Consider the following 15,049-nt stretch of genomic DNA (forward strand, 5'->3'; position numbering starts at 1 on the left):
GGGCCTGGGCTCCAACCGCGGCTCTCCCACCCAGGTCGTAAATCAGGAGGTCAGGAGGAGCACTTATCTAACAGCCAGGGTAAGAGCGCGGGATGCACAGGGCAAGGGAAGCAGCAGGCCGTCTCGGATAACACGCAGCAAGCGCTATCTCGAAAACCTCATATTTCAGATGCGTTTACACAGGACCCCTGTGTTTCTTCCTGTAGATCAAGGTCCAGAGGCAGGAAGCAGACGACCTTGAGAGCAGAGCCACGACTTGGTGCACAGCTCCCCACTCCACAGCCCGGCACGGGAGGGCAGGGACAAAGCGGCAGGGGCGCACGCTCACCTGAACGCCTGGATTCTTAGCAAGCGGTCCCTGTGCGGCCCGGCAGGTGCGGGCATGAAGGAGCAGGAACCCCCCCCGACCCCCTGGCAGTGGGAAGAGGAGGCAGCCACGGCAGGGGCTGTCTGGGGCAGAGGGACGACGGGGCCTAGGCCACAGTGGGGCTCTGATGCTGCCAGCCAGGACCAGGAACTCACCTCGGGGCGGCTCCGGGTCGACACCCTCAGGGGATGGGGCCCGGCAGGAGAAGGTCTGGGCCACAGCCCGCTCCACAGGGGTGAGGGCCAGGGCTGGGGGTGCGCCGGGACCAGGACCCACGCAGCGGAGGTCACCCAGCTTGCGCCGCACCACGGCGCGCAGGTCCCGCCACTTGTGCTTGAGGTCCCCGACGTCTCGGCGGCAGTAGCCCAGGGCATTCACGGCCTGCAGGATGCGGCTCCACACGCGGTACCTGCGGGCGGGCTCGGCCCTCAGCAGCCCGCTGCCGAACAGCAGCTGGTGGTGCTTGCTGACCTTGGACACCAGCACCTCCGTCTCCTGCGGGCAGAAGTTGGGCTTCCTCTTCTTGGCACGCGTGGCACCGGGCCCCGCCAGCCGGCTGTGGGCCCCGCCGGCGGAGTCCTTCCTCGGGCCGGCAGCAGGCGGTGAGGCGGGCTCCGGCGTCCCACGGCCTTCGACGGCGACCCCTGGCCCTGGAAAGGCACCAAAAGGTGGGTGTTGAAGGCCCTGGACCAGTGGGGTGGCAGCGGTGGCAGCGGCTCCCGGGCACCTCCTCTGTGGCTTCGACTTCAGGACACCACCACCTGCTCCAGCCACCGCCCCCTCCCTGCTGAGTGTCCAAGGGCCTGGGGACACGTCCTGGCCACAACGCTGCCCGAAGTGGCACCATCCGCAAGGCACTTCGCGGCCGGCTATGGCGCCCATCTCCCCAGAGGGCCACGGCCGGCCCTGCCCAGCTGCCACCATCTGGAGCAAAGCAATGTCCACTGGAGAAGGCACTGGGCTGCTCCCAGACACCCCACCCCCAGGGGCAGCTTCCTCATCGAAATGCTCCACCGTCCCGGCCGAGAACCCCGGCGTCCCTGCCCCACGCGAGAGCCCAGCACTCAGAGGGCAGGGGCAGGGGCAAGAGGGCGGGCAGGGCCCGAGGGCCTGGTGTGTACCTCCCACCCCTGCCCCCCGAGCCCCCGCGGCCTCCCAGTCTTCAGGTCACAGGGCCCCTGGCTGGGCAGGCAAACAGCCAAGTCCCTGGGCCGATGGCACTTGAAGCTTTGTCACCAGCCAGCCTGTGCTGCCGGGGTGCAGGGGCCTCTGTCGGGGCATGAGGGGCAGCCGCCCCGTCAGACCACAGGCTTCCCAGACGGAGGGGAGAGCCCCCAGCCCTGCGCGCCCTGAGGGCAGCCGTGTGAGCCCCTGGGGAGCACTCAGCCCTCCCGTCGCCCCATCACCCGGAAGGCTGGCTCTACAGAGGCCCAGCGCCAAGCACCCTGAGGCTCCCTCACCAGCCCCCCTATGGGGACCACCCAGCCTCACCCCCGGAGCCCACGGGGGAGCCCACGGGGCCCTGACACGCACAGTCATCACTCGACACCCCTCCTGCCACTGGCCCCGCCCCAACGCCTTCTGCCGTCCTTGGGAGGGGAATGAGGTGGAGGGTGTAGACCAACTGGAATCCTGCGGCAGCTCGCCCCCAACCCCGCCTGCTGGCCCCCCCTCACCAGGGCTCCCAGACCCAGCACCCGAGCGGAAGTACCTCGCTTCCTGGCCCTCGGGCCTCTGGGCGTGCCCGCCGACCCCAGATCACCTTCCCCGTCCTCGCCCACACAGGGGTCCCGTGGGCTGCTCTCTGGCGACGGGCAGGGGAAATGGCGGATTCCGTACTCGGTCCAACATTTAGCGCACTCTACAGACAGCAAGGGACAGTCACAGTTACACCCAGCCTGCCCACAGAGTGGCTCAGGGCGCTGCCCGCAGAGCAAGGCCCCCAGGCAGGACAGCAGGTGCCCTCAGCCCTCCAAGCATCCATGCCAAGAAGCTCCACTCAGGCCCACTTCCTCCAAGAAGCCCTCCCAGACTGCCACACCCTCTGCAACAGCCGCTTTTGCTGAAGACCAGCGCCAAGTTCAGAATTGTATGTGTTCCAGATCTTTCTTTAAACCACAACTATTCTAAAAGGTGACCCCAAACAAGGATGAAATCCCCTAGAGTGGAGCCTTCAGGTGTGGCCCACGGACCAGGTGAGGGCTCTGATGGCTGTTACCTGTCGGCGACAGAAAACGTGTAAAAAAGGACAGTATGGCCTGAGGGATGCTGGATGTTTATGACAATTCAAAATCACCACAGCAGCCAAGCAAGGAATCACTCTGCTCATTAAGCCATTGTTCCACGCCGCATCGGGAATGAAAATAAAAATAAAAACCGGCCCTTTCTGACGCTCGGCTGCAGAGCCAAGTAGCAGCAGTGCGGGCAGCTGTGCGGCCTCCTCCCAATACCTGGGCCCCACAGGCCCCGGCACGGGGTTGGGCCCCCGGGGAGGACACTTGATTTTTCTCCTCGATTATTCCCATTTATTCAGACACTTGCCGGACACGTTTTGCCAGAATCGGTCAAACACCTTACGGCCCCTCAAAGACGTGCCTTTGAATCCCCGGCACCTGAGTCAGTGAGGGGGGTACATGCCAGAGCCCTGGGGCTGTGGCATGACCCTGTTCTCTCTGGAGCTCTCTGGAAGGGCAGTTTCCAGGGAGCGCGCTCTAGGAGGTGACACACCCACAGCCACCCCGAAACCCAAGGACATGGCCTGTCCAAGGCCCGTGCCAGCATGGGGCTCCCGGAGGGCAGCTCCTTCCCGGGAAAGGCCTCCGACTCACATGACCCAGAGGAGGGACAGCAAAGGGCCCCTGTCCAGCCCATGCTCTGTGTCCCTCTGCGGGGGACCACAGCCCAGCATGACAGGGACAGAAGGGCCGCACTGTGGAGTGGGAGGGGCCTCAGAAGGCCATCTCAGCCATCCTCCTGCCTCCAGGCAGCAAAGACCCAAAGCGTGTAGGCAGCCCATGGGGCTCCCAGCCAGACCTGGGGGCTCCACCCCTCACACACAGAGCCTCCCCACTCCAGGCAGGATGGAGGGGGATGGGCGGGGCAGCAGCCTCGCTTATTCTGGGGACGGAGGTTCCCACGCCACGGACAACGGCAGCAAAGTGGGCTTCTGCCTCAGACTAAGAACTGTCCTAGCCATCCGGGGGGACAGACATGGCCCTGGACAGTCCCAGCACGGTCTCTAGGCAGCCAGGGCCGACGCCCCACATCCAGGCATCTCTGTGGGTCTGAAGTCTGACCACGAGCCTCCACAACAGGGACCATCTCCCACCAAGGCACATCCTGTCACTCCCCCTCCTCCCGGACGACTTGGTGGGGAGCATTGGGACTGGCCCTTCCCCAAGACACCTGCGCTGGGCTCCCTTGCAGACACACGTCCCCCGGGCCCAGCCACTCACCCAGATGAGGGTAAGGAACAGGCACAGCTACCCAGGTACCTGGGTCACCATCTGCTGTGGAGCCCCCAGAGCCCCTCGTGTGGGGGCAGGACACCCGGGGAGACCAGGGGACCCAGCTGGCAGCCCACGTCACTGCCCACACCACTACCTGATGACCCCCAAGCCGGCATCAGGTCACCAAGTCCAGCCCCTGCCCACCTCCTCCTCCAGGACGACCTCTCCTCCTCCAGACCCCCGTGGAGGGGCTGGTCTGGTCTGCCCTCCAAAATCACTTGAACTCTGAGGGGGGCCTGAGGCAACTATTGTTTGTTTCTGATTATTAGAATACACATAATTATGGAGAAAAGTTCAAATGCAACAATTATAAAGAAATGATAAAGGTCTGCAGCCGCAGCGTCGGAAGCGAAAGCCGTTACCACGGGGCTGGGGGCCTTGCACAACTGGAAGACTCTGGACACAGCCTTGTTTCCTGCACGCCGTGCACCTGTCACCACATCGGACGTGTGTGGAGGTCACCAGCGATCTCCAAGAGCTGACGCTGATGCCCGTGTGATGGCCCATCTGGGCTACGCCTCCCCGGCCGCCTGCCTCAGCCACGTGGGGACAGCCTCTGTCTCTCCGTCCGCAGCCTCGCAGCTTCCCACAGCCCAGGGAGGGCAGGGCCCCAGAGGGAAGGCAGTGGGTCCGGGAGCACGGGCCTACTGCCACCACCCCGACCTCCCTCGGGGCACCAGCAAGGCTCGGGCCCTCCCGACACCGTGAGCAGGCCGTCCCTCCCGCCTCCTCCCAGCGCCGGCCCCTGGTATGAGGTTCGGAGGTCTTCCTTTGATTTATGGGAGTTCTTTATGTATTAATAATCTACCAGTTGGCTTTCTGCTGTGTTCCTGCTGCGATCCTACCACAAAGAGGTTGCCCTAAGCTACACATAATTACCTCCAGGGTGGCAAGTACCCCACAGTGGTTGGGCGCAGCGGGTCCCGGATGACAGCAGCCGCTCCTGCACAGGCCCAGATCTCTGCCCGGCCCTGCCATCCTGCCCGGTGTGCCAGCCCCTCCCTGGGAGCCTGTCCAGGTCACCCCGCAGAGGAGGGGGTGAGAAACCAGCAGCAGCTGGCCTCAGCAACGGTCAACAAACCAGGACAATGCAAGTCCTTTCCTGACAAAATTGTAATTAAGTAGACATCATTTTTAAGAGACAAGTAGGTAAGAATACATATGTTTGGAAACAATGAACTATAGTTCTAAATAAACCCTGAGGGAATAAAAAATAAATCTTGAGTCAAAGAAGAAATCATAATGGAAATAAGAAAACACAACTGAACTTTAATTTTAAAATACCACACGCTTCTGAATGCCTGACACTCAACCAATGCAGTGACCGTCTGAACACTTACAATCTCAATGTTTTTACTACAAAAGAATAAAAACAATACGAATGAAATAAACATCCAACTTAGGAATTAGAAAAATAACAGCATCAACTCAAAGAGAGAAGGAAAAAAATAAAAGTGGGGCACCTGGGTGGCTCTGTGGTTGAGTGTCTGCCTTGGGCTCAGGGTGTGACCCGGGGTCCTGGGATCGAGTCCCGCATCGGGCTCCCCGCAGGGAGCCTGCTTCTCCCTCTGCCTGTGTCTCTGCCTCTCTCTGTGTGTCTCTCATGAATAAATAAATAAAATATTTAAAAAAGAAAAAGAAAATAATGAAAGTCAAGAATACAAATCAATCATATAGTAGAAGGTATCAAGAAAGTCAGAAGTCGGGATCCCTGGGTGGCGCAGGAGTTTGGCGCCTGCCTTTGGCCCAGGGCGCGATCCTGGAGACCCGGGATCGAATCCCACATCAGGCTCCCAGTGCATGGAGCCTGCTTCTCCCTCTGCCTATGTCTCTGCCTCTTTCTCTCTCTCTCTCTCTTTCTCTCTCTCTCTCTCTGTGACTATCATAAATAAATAAAAATTTAAAAAAAAAAAAGAAAGTCAGAAGTCAGTTCTTCAGGGAACCTTATAAAAGTGACAAACAGGGCAGCCCAGGTGGCTCAGCAGTTTAGCACCGCCTTCAGCCCAGGGAGTGATCCTGGAGACCCGAGATCGAGTCCCACATCAGGTTCCCTGCATGGAGCCTGCTTCTCCCTCTGCCTGTGGCTCTGCCTCTCTCTCTCTCTCTCTCTCTCTCTCATGAATAAATAAAATTTTATAAATAAATAAATAAATAAATAAATAAATAAATAAATAAATAAATATCAAAGTGCCAAGCCTCAGTCAAGACTAATTATAAAAGAAGATAATAGGGGAGGTACAGACAAACTCTATTAGGAATACAAAAGGGAATGTGATTCAGATACTGTGACCATTCATAGAACAGCAGCCACCACAATGGTAAACCTGCACAGCCCTCAGCCTTCACGGCGGCTGTGGTTGGGCAGGGGCAGAGCAGAGCGGATGGAGCGTGTGAAGGCCCCAGCCAGGCCCTCTGCCACACCACAGTGCGGCCCCATCAACAACCGGCAGCTACTGGCTACATTTTATTTCAGTAAATCCAAACATCCTGGTGAAACTAAGAACAACACAGCAAAACTGACCCAAGAGGAAACAGAGAGCCTGGAAGGTTTCTATGCCTGGAGAAGTGAACTGCTTGTCAAAAAGTGCTCCATGAAGGAAACACTAGGCTTAGACGGTTCTGCAGCAAAATCCCAGAAACACCTGAGGAACGTGTAGTCCTATTCTTCCAAAAACTCACACGGGATATAAACACCATGTCACCATGTCACTCAGCATCACAGGGGCTCAACCAGCTCAGGAAGGTGGGAAGAAGAATGGACGCATTGGGAAAGAAAGAAAAAAAGTCCCTATTTACAAATGATGCCATCTAAACAGAAAAGTTCAGATTCTACTAATAATTACAGTAATAGAATGAGTTCAACAAAATGGCACAATATAAAGTCAGTGGACAAAAACCTATTACACTCCACGGGGAAAATGTGGTCTCTTCAAAAAATAAACTTCAAGGGGGAAAAAAAAAAAAAAAAAAAACAGAACGATGGAGGAGAATCTGGAGCTTCAGAGAGACTTGAGGGGCCTGAGCTGAGTCAGCTGAGCTGAGTCAACTGCAGCACGTGGGTTTTCCCAGGGCCCTGCTTTGCGAGGAGCCACCAAGCGGTCAGCGATGCCAGGGCGCACCTGACCAGGCACTCCAGCAGTGCTCCGGTGATGTGCACAGTCCCCCCCTTGCAGAGGCACAGGGATGCATCAACACAGGAGATGCGCTGTGGTACTCGCCACAGAATGACATACAGGCAGCCCAAGGGGCTGGATGTGCCACAAGCGGGCACCCGATGAAGTGGCCTGGGCAGCGCGGGGGCTCATTACTTTTTTTGTGTCTACTTTTCTATGTTTGAAATGGTCCCTATTCAGAAAGTGTGAAAGTAAAGTATTTAAAAATTAAATAAAAATCTCTCGACTGTGTTTTTTCAAAAAATCCAATTGTCAAGTAGGTGTATCAGCAACAAAGATCTGAAAGTGCAATATTCAGAGTGCTATCTCTTATGATAACAAAACACGTGTGTTTTTGTTTTTGTTAGAACAAATAAGAAATACGTAAGACCTTTATAATGAGAGTTATACAACTTTACTGCAAAACATGAAAGAAGATCCGAGGGACAGAAAGAGACACACAAGCTGATGGACTGGGAGCCCACGGACGATAAAATGCCAGATCTCGCCACATTAATGCAGCAGATGCATGGCAGCTCCAGCCAAAACCCCGAGCCTGATGAGGGGATCCTAAAATTTATGTTCAAGAACAAAGTGCCAGAAACACCCAAGACATTTCTGAGGGAAAACAAGTGGAGCAACTTGCCGTGAAAAATACCAAAAATTGTAACTCTGAAAATTATGGGGGAGTTTTGCACAGGAAGAGAAATATTGACCAAAAGAACCTACATGGAAACATTATTCATCACCGAGCTCTGGCTCCGCAGGTCTGTGGGACGGGGACGCCAGGACAACCCGTGGTTCAAGAGAGAAACAGAGCATTGCAGCTCCGCCCTCTCCGCGCCCCGTAAACAGTGATCAGACCAGGTGATGGGAAGACTTACACCTGAACAACAGTCATATCAGCTTCAGAGCAGGTGCAGGGCACCTGGGGGGCTTGGGGGTTGAGCATCTGCCTTTGGCTCAGGGTGTGACCCCAGGGTCCTGGGATCAAATCTTGCATCGGGCTCCCCACAGGGAGCCTGCTTCTCCCTCTGCGTGTGTCTCTGCCTCTCTCTGTGTGTGTCTCGTGAATAAATCTTTAAAAAGAGAGAGAGAGAGAGAGAGCAGGTGCAACGCCAGTATCATCCTGTGATAGGACTCATCACACAGAAACCCAAACCCCGCATCAGACACCAGCGTGCTCGAGCCAGCCACAACTCAAACTCCACTGGCTAAGCACCCGCACTCCCCAGCAGGCACCGCACCGAAAAGGAGGCCCAAAGTGGATGAAGATGCACAGAACAACGTTCCAGAAGGAAACCTTGCAAATCAGTAAGAGGAGGGCAAACTCCAGGGGAGAGTTGGCTGAGGAGAAATGGGTACATCCCATCAGTCACCAGAGAAATGTAAATGAGAACCAGCAGAGTACGGCCCGCCCCGACTGCAGACGCCCACCACCCGCCCCCACCAGCTCTCAGGCAGACGAGGCCGGGGCGCCGAGGGCAGCGGCTGGCACCAGCACACGCCTCACCTGCATGGCAGCCCAGAGCCGACAGCTCTCCTCCCGCTGCCAGGCCACGGGCCCCAACAGCTACGCTCCCTGGCCCTCCCATGCAGAAGGCACTGGTGAACAGGGAAACGAGGGCGCGGCATTGGTGGCATCAGGGACTTGGGGCAGAACCAGCAAAGGGCAGGGTAAAATCCCACAGTTCCAAAGTTGTGCAAGGTTCCGCGTGGGGATGCAGACGTGTGTAAGCAAAACCAGAAAGAAAGGTCAGCAAGGAAGCCCGAGACACAGGCCTCGGGGGAGGCGGTGCTGGGGAAGGGGAGGCGCCTTGGAAGGCCTGGCCAGCCTCAGTTTCCTTCTCTGTATAGCAAGAACGACACCCGTGCCGCGCCGGAGCATCCCTCCACTCTGCCGCTGGCCAAGGGCCCCCGGCACCTGCAGACCAGCTTGGTGCCGGGATGACCGTAGACCCCAGGCCGCCCCCAACGGCAGGGCAGCCCCTCCTGCTGCTGACCCAGGCCAACGCCAGCCACCCCACCCCAGGCAGGTCCAGTGTCACTCACCCGAGGCCACAGGCAGCGTTGGTCACACAGAACCGCCCACGCCTGCCATCATCCCGACAGCAGAGGCCCGTCTACTGCCACCCCCGCCCCACCCCCAACGCTGTGAGCCTCTGTCATTACCTAGGGGCTGATAGCCTTGTCTGGAAGATCCCCCGAAAGGACCATGGCTCCCCAGGCCACCACTGCCAGCGATGGATCCGTAGGACATCTTCTCACAGAGAGCAGGGCCTCTGCCTTCCCACAGAGCTGGAAGAGACAAAAACCAGGTCGGGAGGGAGGAGAGGCGTCAGCGCCCAGATTCGGGGTGCACTCAGGCCCCTGCCCACCCACCCGCCCGCCCTCACCCCAGGCGGCCCCACGCCCCCACCCCCAAGGCAGTGGCCCCACGGAGCCCCTTCAAAGTGCCTCCCACCATCCCACATGGGGACAGATGCTACACATCAGCTCACCCCGCGAGGACCCCTCTCAAAGGCCGCGGGGGTCCCACCATTCTCTGCGGAATCCGCCCACCCCTGCCGCACAGAGAGCCCAAGGGCTTGTGCACCTGCCACATCTCCAGCTCCAGCTCAGGCGTCTGAGCCACAGGGGGCGGCAGGACGGCTGGGGGAGGCTGGGGGCACACGCAGCACCTGCTGCTAGGACAAGACACTGACCGTCCCTGACCTCAGCATCCTCATGTACAAAACCAGGGTAACGCGAGGATCCGCCTCCCGGGCCTGCTGTGCCGAGTGGGTGACACGCACGGTGACAGCTGGCGCTCAGAACACAACCGCCTGCACGAGTGTGACACCCGCCGTCCCGCCCGCCCGATCTGCTCCTCCGGGAACCGCAGCTCCAGGAAGGCGGTGGAGACATCTCCAGCCTGACAACCGCTCCCCGGGGCGCCCAGTGTCACCAGCTTTCTGGGTGTCTGCACATGTGCATGCAGAGACTCGTCCAGCGTCTGCCACATTTGCCACTTCCCAATGACGCTGGCACAGCTCGTTGGGCGCTCCGAATGGGCCAGGCTGGGCACGCAGCGCTTCGCGACCTACGAAAGCCTAAGTGAGGGCAGATCTGGGCCCCACGTGGGCTCACCGGGGGCGAGAAGCAGGCCCACGCTCCGGGGGTCAGCGGGGGCTGCGGAGCTTGCTGCCCGGCCGCGCCCTGCCCCTGCCGTGCCCAGGCTGTTGGCCACCCAGGGCCCGTCCACGGCCAGGAGGTACCCAGAGCTTTGATTTAGGGGCATCACATCTACCAAGGTTTCCTGCATTCAAAATCAAAATGAAGTTTTAAAATACACTTAATGAATTTATTGTAAAATAACAGGAAATCCACTGTTAGATAAGTAACACATCTTTATGAAACAGAGCTGCATTTTCCCAAACAAAACAGTTGAGAGCGACGAGTGCTCGCGTTTGACTCTTGGTGAATCTCTCGGGGGGCTCGGCACACACGCCAGTTCCCACCCCTGCTCCCGGGGCCAGCTGTGACACGATGCTGGTCCGGACACAGACAAACTCAGGCCCCACACAGGCTGGCTGTCGGCGGTGGGGGGAGGGGGGGGGCCTGGGGACCCTGACAGGGACTCAGGGTCCCTGGGGAAATCACGTTTTCCTGTTTCATGGGTCCCAGGCCTCAGATCCCGGCTGCCTGGCAGGTCCCTGCAGGACTTCCCTTCACTTTCTGGACGCTCCCAGAGGGGAGATGGACAGGCGGGGGGGCGGGGGGAGGGCAGAGACAGCTGGCAGGGAGAGAGGAGCCAGGGGTGCCCGCCGGCCTGGAGGAGAGCAGGTCTCAGTGCAAGTGAGGCACCTGCATGCTCGCCAGCCCGCCAGCCTTGGGCTGCACCTGGGAACACAGGAGAGGTGGAAGACGGAGCCCAGGACACTCGGGGTCATGGTGCAGAGCAGAGCACTGGGGAAGAACAGCGTAAAGCAGGAAGCATGCTGCTGCCCAGGACCCCCGGCACGCACCCACACCTCCCTGCATACCTTATACAGGCTCGGGGTGCCACTCTCACCAAGACCTGTAAGGAGGCCCCACCGCTGCCTCCCTGGCAGACAAGGATGCGAGGCACAGAGGGGTAAGGCGCCACAGGCCACGTGGCTGGCAGCAGAGAAGGGTGTGGATTCGGCAGGGCCAGCCAGTGCCCACGATCTCACTGAACGGCCTCCCCGAAGGCGAACCCAGGCCACCCGGCCCCTCGCCACCACCCCCAGAGACAGGAGCACAGCAAGGCCTCAGAGGGCACAGTGGGCGCAGGACAGCAGAGCTCAGAGGAAGGGTGCTCATGGTGTCAGGGATGCCACCCAGGAAGCAGGAGGAAAGACCAAGAGGACTGGAGGCCAGGACCGGCCCCGCTCCCACACCCGGGGGACAGCAGTCGGGAGAGGAAACCAAGGCAAGGGGATGCGCCACCTGGACAAGGTCACCGAGCGGGCACTGTGCAGCACAGCCACACGGGCCTGCCCTGCGGGACGCACGGGCCACCAAGAAGAACCCGAAGACACGGTGGCCCCGCACAGGTGCAGAAGACGCTTCCAGACCCACATGGGACCCGTCACTGCCCTTCCTGGGAGAGGATGCCAGGCCGCGCTCCATCCAGCACCGATAATCCAGGAAAACAGGAGGAGCAAGATGAAGGACCCCGGGGGCAGGGGTGGGTGGGGGGGCGCGCAGAAGTTTCCAGAGAGACTTCCTCGGGGAAGAGGGAAGACCGTGGCATCAGGGCACAACCAGGCCCCAGGGAAACACGCTGAGCGGAAAATGGGGACCATCCCGGTTCACAGCGGGGTTCAGCCTCAGCAGCAGGGCAGTCGGCAGAGTCCCCGTGTACCTGCGGGTAGGAGGCAGCCAGTGGGGGGGAATGTGCATGTGTGCGCGTGCGTGTGCACGTGTGCGTTTGTGCATGTGTACGCATGCGTGCACATGTGTGCATACGTGTGTGTGTGCAAGCACACACCTTAAAGCACACGCCAATCCTCATCTTGCAAGTCACTAATGTCCAACTGCTGAACAGCTCACAGCGGCAGTGACGAGCAGGTCACCAAGAGCAGAGACAGGCTGTCCCGAGACCCGCAGGGTCAGAGAGCTAACTGTGGGGAGAGGAGGGACAGGCAACTGCTACGTCTCAACCACCAAGGGCTCGCTGATCCTCCAAACTTAAATATCACAGCTTCATCTGTAAGATGCCAATGACGTCACCATCCAGAAAGAAGAGTCTGGAAACAGCAGCGGGCTGTGGGGGTGTGTGCCCTGAGCAGACGACCCGGGCAGGGACCCGGCGTTCTCCCCAGAGGCTGGGAGGGCAGCCCCAGGGCCACCGAGCATCCTGGGAGGGCCACAAGGACCCCAGGCTGGCTCACGGGAGGATTAGGCCCAACTCCGCAGACACACCCTGTGCACCCACAGGGCACTGGGCACCGCGTCCCTTGGAAACAGGCGAGCCTGGTCCCGGCCTCGGGGACGTGGAGGTTCGTCAGGAGTCAGCCACAATGTCCCGTGACGAGGGCCCCAACAGGACGCTCTGCTCCCCAGAAGAAGCAGCTCAAGCGGGGTCTGGGCAGGAGCAGGGAGGAGCTGGCCGACGGGGTTTGCGGAGAGAGGGACAGGGGCAGCTCTGGGGGGCAGGCGGACCACAGGCAGTGACGGGCGCTGGGTGGGCAGCACCCACGACCCTCCTAGCCCAAGGAATGTCCACACGCACAGCGCAGGGAGGGCGCTGAGCCAACAGCACCAGCGAGGGGCCACAGCAGCCACCAGGCGGCCCTGAGCCGTGCCGGGGCGAGGGACGGGCAGTGAGAGCCAGGCTGCAGAGGCAGGAAGAGAAAGACCCCCGCCCGCCACCTCATCTCACTTGCGACCTCGGCCTGCAGTGCCCTGGACCACGCGTCGACTGTGGCGAAGGCCGTCCCACCGCCGGAGCCACAGAGGGGCGCCCCAGCCCGAGGACCAGAAGCACAAAATGCCAGCGCGTGCCCTCTACCTGCCGCCCTGGGCCCTGAGCCCCTGAGGGACCTGGCAGCCAGCAGGCACCCCCTGTCAGCGGCAGCAGCGAGGGGCGCCCCGTGCCCAGGCCGTGCCATCGGCTCCCCCGACGCCGCTCCTGCTCACCCACCCGCAGCGGCTCACGGCCCGACTCCTCAATGGGCGAGGACAGGTGGACGGAGCAGCTGGACAGAGGCCACCGAGGCCACCGGCAGCTGGGAGGGCAGGCAGGCTGGAGGGCGGGGCGGATGTGGATGGGCAGGGGGCGCAGGGACGGCCCTGGACGACCTCAGAGCCTTGGGACAGAGGCCACGGGAGCGACGTCTCTGCTCCCGAGGAGGCCACCCCCTGAGCCAGGGCTGCCAGCCGCCTCCGGCCTCCTGCCCCCCAGCCGGCGCCAGGCCCTCCCCGGCCGCCGCCCCTCCGCCCCCTGCCAGCAGCCTGAAGGGAGCCATCTGTCCCTTGCACGGCCTGAATCCTGCTCCAAGGGTGGCAGAGGAAGCAGAGGTGCCAGGGAACGCCCCGGCCACGCAGCCCTGCCCCCGGGGACAAAGCCCCTTGGCCCAGGAGAGGGGAACAGACGGACAGCAGGACGCCACCGGACCCTGGTCAGGAGGCAGCACCCGGATACAGCTCCAGGCTGGGGTCCAATGACCCCGACTCCAGGGCCGGTGCCAGGGCTGAGGCGGGCAGGTCTGGCCGGCCGGGCTTCGGGCAGGACACGACTCCGCGGGCAGCTTGCTTCCGTCGGCCCAGGGCTCGGAGAGGCGGTGAATTCCCGAGGCCACGGCCGGCCTTCCTAGCAGCAGACATGGAACAGCATTTGCCAGACGGGGATGCCCTAGGACAGGCCTGCTCCCCTCAAGCTGAAGGGGACCCCAAGGATGGAAAGCAGGTCCTGCCCATTGGGGTCTGGCCCTCGGCGGACCAGGATGAGGAATGAATCAGTCCACCTTGGGGTCTTCGCTCAGAGGACCTGCGACCTGCACGGTGAAGGGGGCCCCGAGCTGCCGCTGCACGGACGAAGGGGAGGCGGGGGGCTGGTGCGCCATCGTGAGGACCTCCAAGTCCCGAGCACCGGCCTCACCCTGACAGCCCGGGGACCTGGCCCTCGGCCAGCACTCTGCCTGGGGTGCTGTCCTCTGCCAGAGCCCTCCCTCCTCTCTACCCCGCACCAACCCCAGGGCTCACCCCACCACCCGCCTCACCCTTCTTCCCCACCCCTGCACAACCACAACCCTGGTTAATCCAGCTTTCAAGGCAGGACTATGCCAGTGCCCACACACCATCCTGGGACCCAGGCAGGCGTCGGGCTGTGGCACATCCTCGGTGGCCGGGTCCCCTCCCTGGACACACGGTGAGCCCTTCCTTCTCTGGCCACACTGCCAGGCCAAGGCTGAGGGACTGCGAAATAAGGCTCACAGCCCTGACCACGGGGTCACTGCACTGCTCTGTACCCGTCCTTTGTCTCCACGTCACTGAACCACAACAAGCAGCGTGGGCTCGGGGCAGCGCGACAGGACCCAGGTCATGCCCAGGAAAGTGCCCAATGCAGAGAGCACTCTTCGATGCCCTTTGTTCACGTGCGACTGTCAGCAGTGGGGGTGGGGAGGCTTCTGGAAGGAGGCAGGGCTGCGTGGAAGAAAAGCACGGGTAGGGGCTCCAGAGGGAAAGTTGGCTGGGGCCTCCCCCACCGCCCGATCCTCCCACCGTGAGCCACCACCGGCTCCCCAGGTCACACACCAGGCCCGCTCCGCCCCGTGGGCTGCTCCCCCCGAGCCCAGCTGCCAGTCCCAGGAGGCCAGGGCTGCGTGGCTCAGAGACCACAACGCAGCCCCCGGGGCCAAGGCTGGAGCCCACAGTGACACGCAGTCCCACCACACTGTTCCAGGTGGAGGCTGAGCCACCCGGGCTGCCTGCTGACAGGAGGGCCATGCGGACACCACGAGTCGGCCCACGCCAGAGCCGTCACGGGGGACTGCCGCCGTGTGGACCTGCAC

General features: G+C 60.9%; 1 protein-coding gene across 14 annotated transcripts in view; it reads right to left on the bottom strand.

Moving 5' to 3' along the window:
* Positions 1–15,049, bottom strand: part of TSNARE1 (t-SNARE domain containing 1) — a 146,594-nt gene that overhangs the window by 100,270 nt on the left and 31,275 nt on the right. For 12 of the 14 annotated variants that reach the window (XR_013351973.1, XR_013351972.1, XR_013351971.1 and 9 more), the window contains exons 2-4: positions 9,201–9,326; positions 2,079–2,228; positions 523–1,017 (exon numbers count right to left, since the gene is read on the bottom strand). Coding sequence is in view for 11 of the 14 variants with exons in the window: in XM_077847462.1 (XP_077703588.1) it covers positions 523–1,017; positions 2,079–2,228; positions 9,201–9,288 (733 nt within the window). In the remaining 3 variants the exon portion in view is untranslated. The remainder of the gene's footprint in view (positions 1–522; positions 1,018–2,078; positions 2,229–9,200; positions 9,327–15,049) is intronic. The other 2 variants (XM_077847457.1, XM_077847458.1) reach the window with 1 other exon arrangement.

This window comes from Canis aureus, chromosome 14 (assembly GCF_053574225.1).
Source record: "Canis aureus isolate CA01 chromosome 14, VMU_Caureus_v.1.0, whole genome shotgun sequence".
In the NCBI taxonomy this organism is placed as follows: domain Eukaryota; kingdom Metazoa; phylum Chordata; class Mammalia; order Carnivora; family Canidae; genus Canis; species Canis aureus.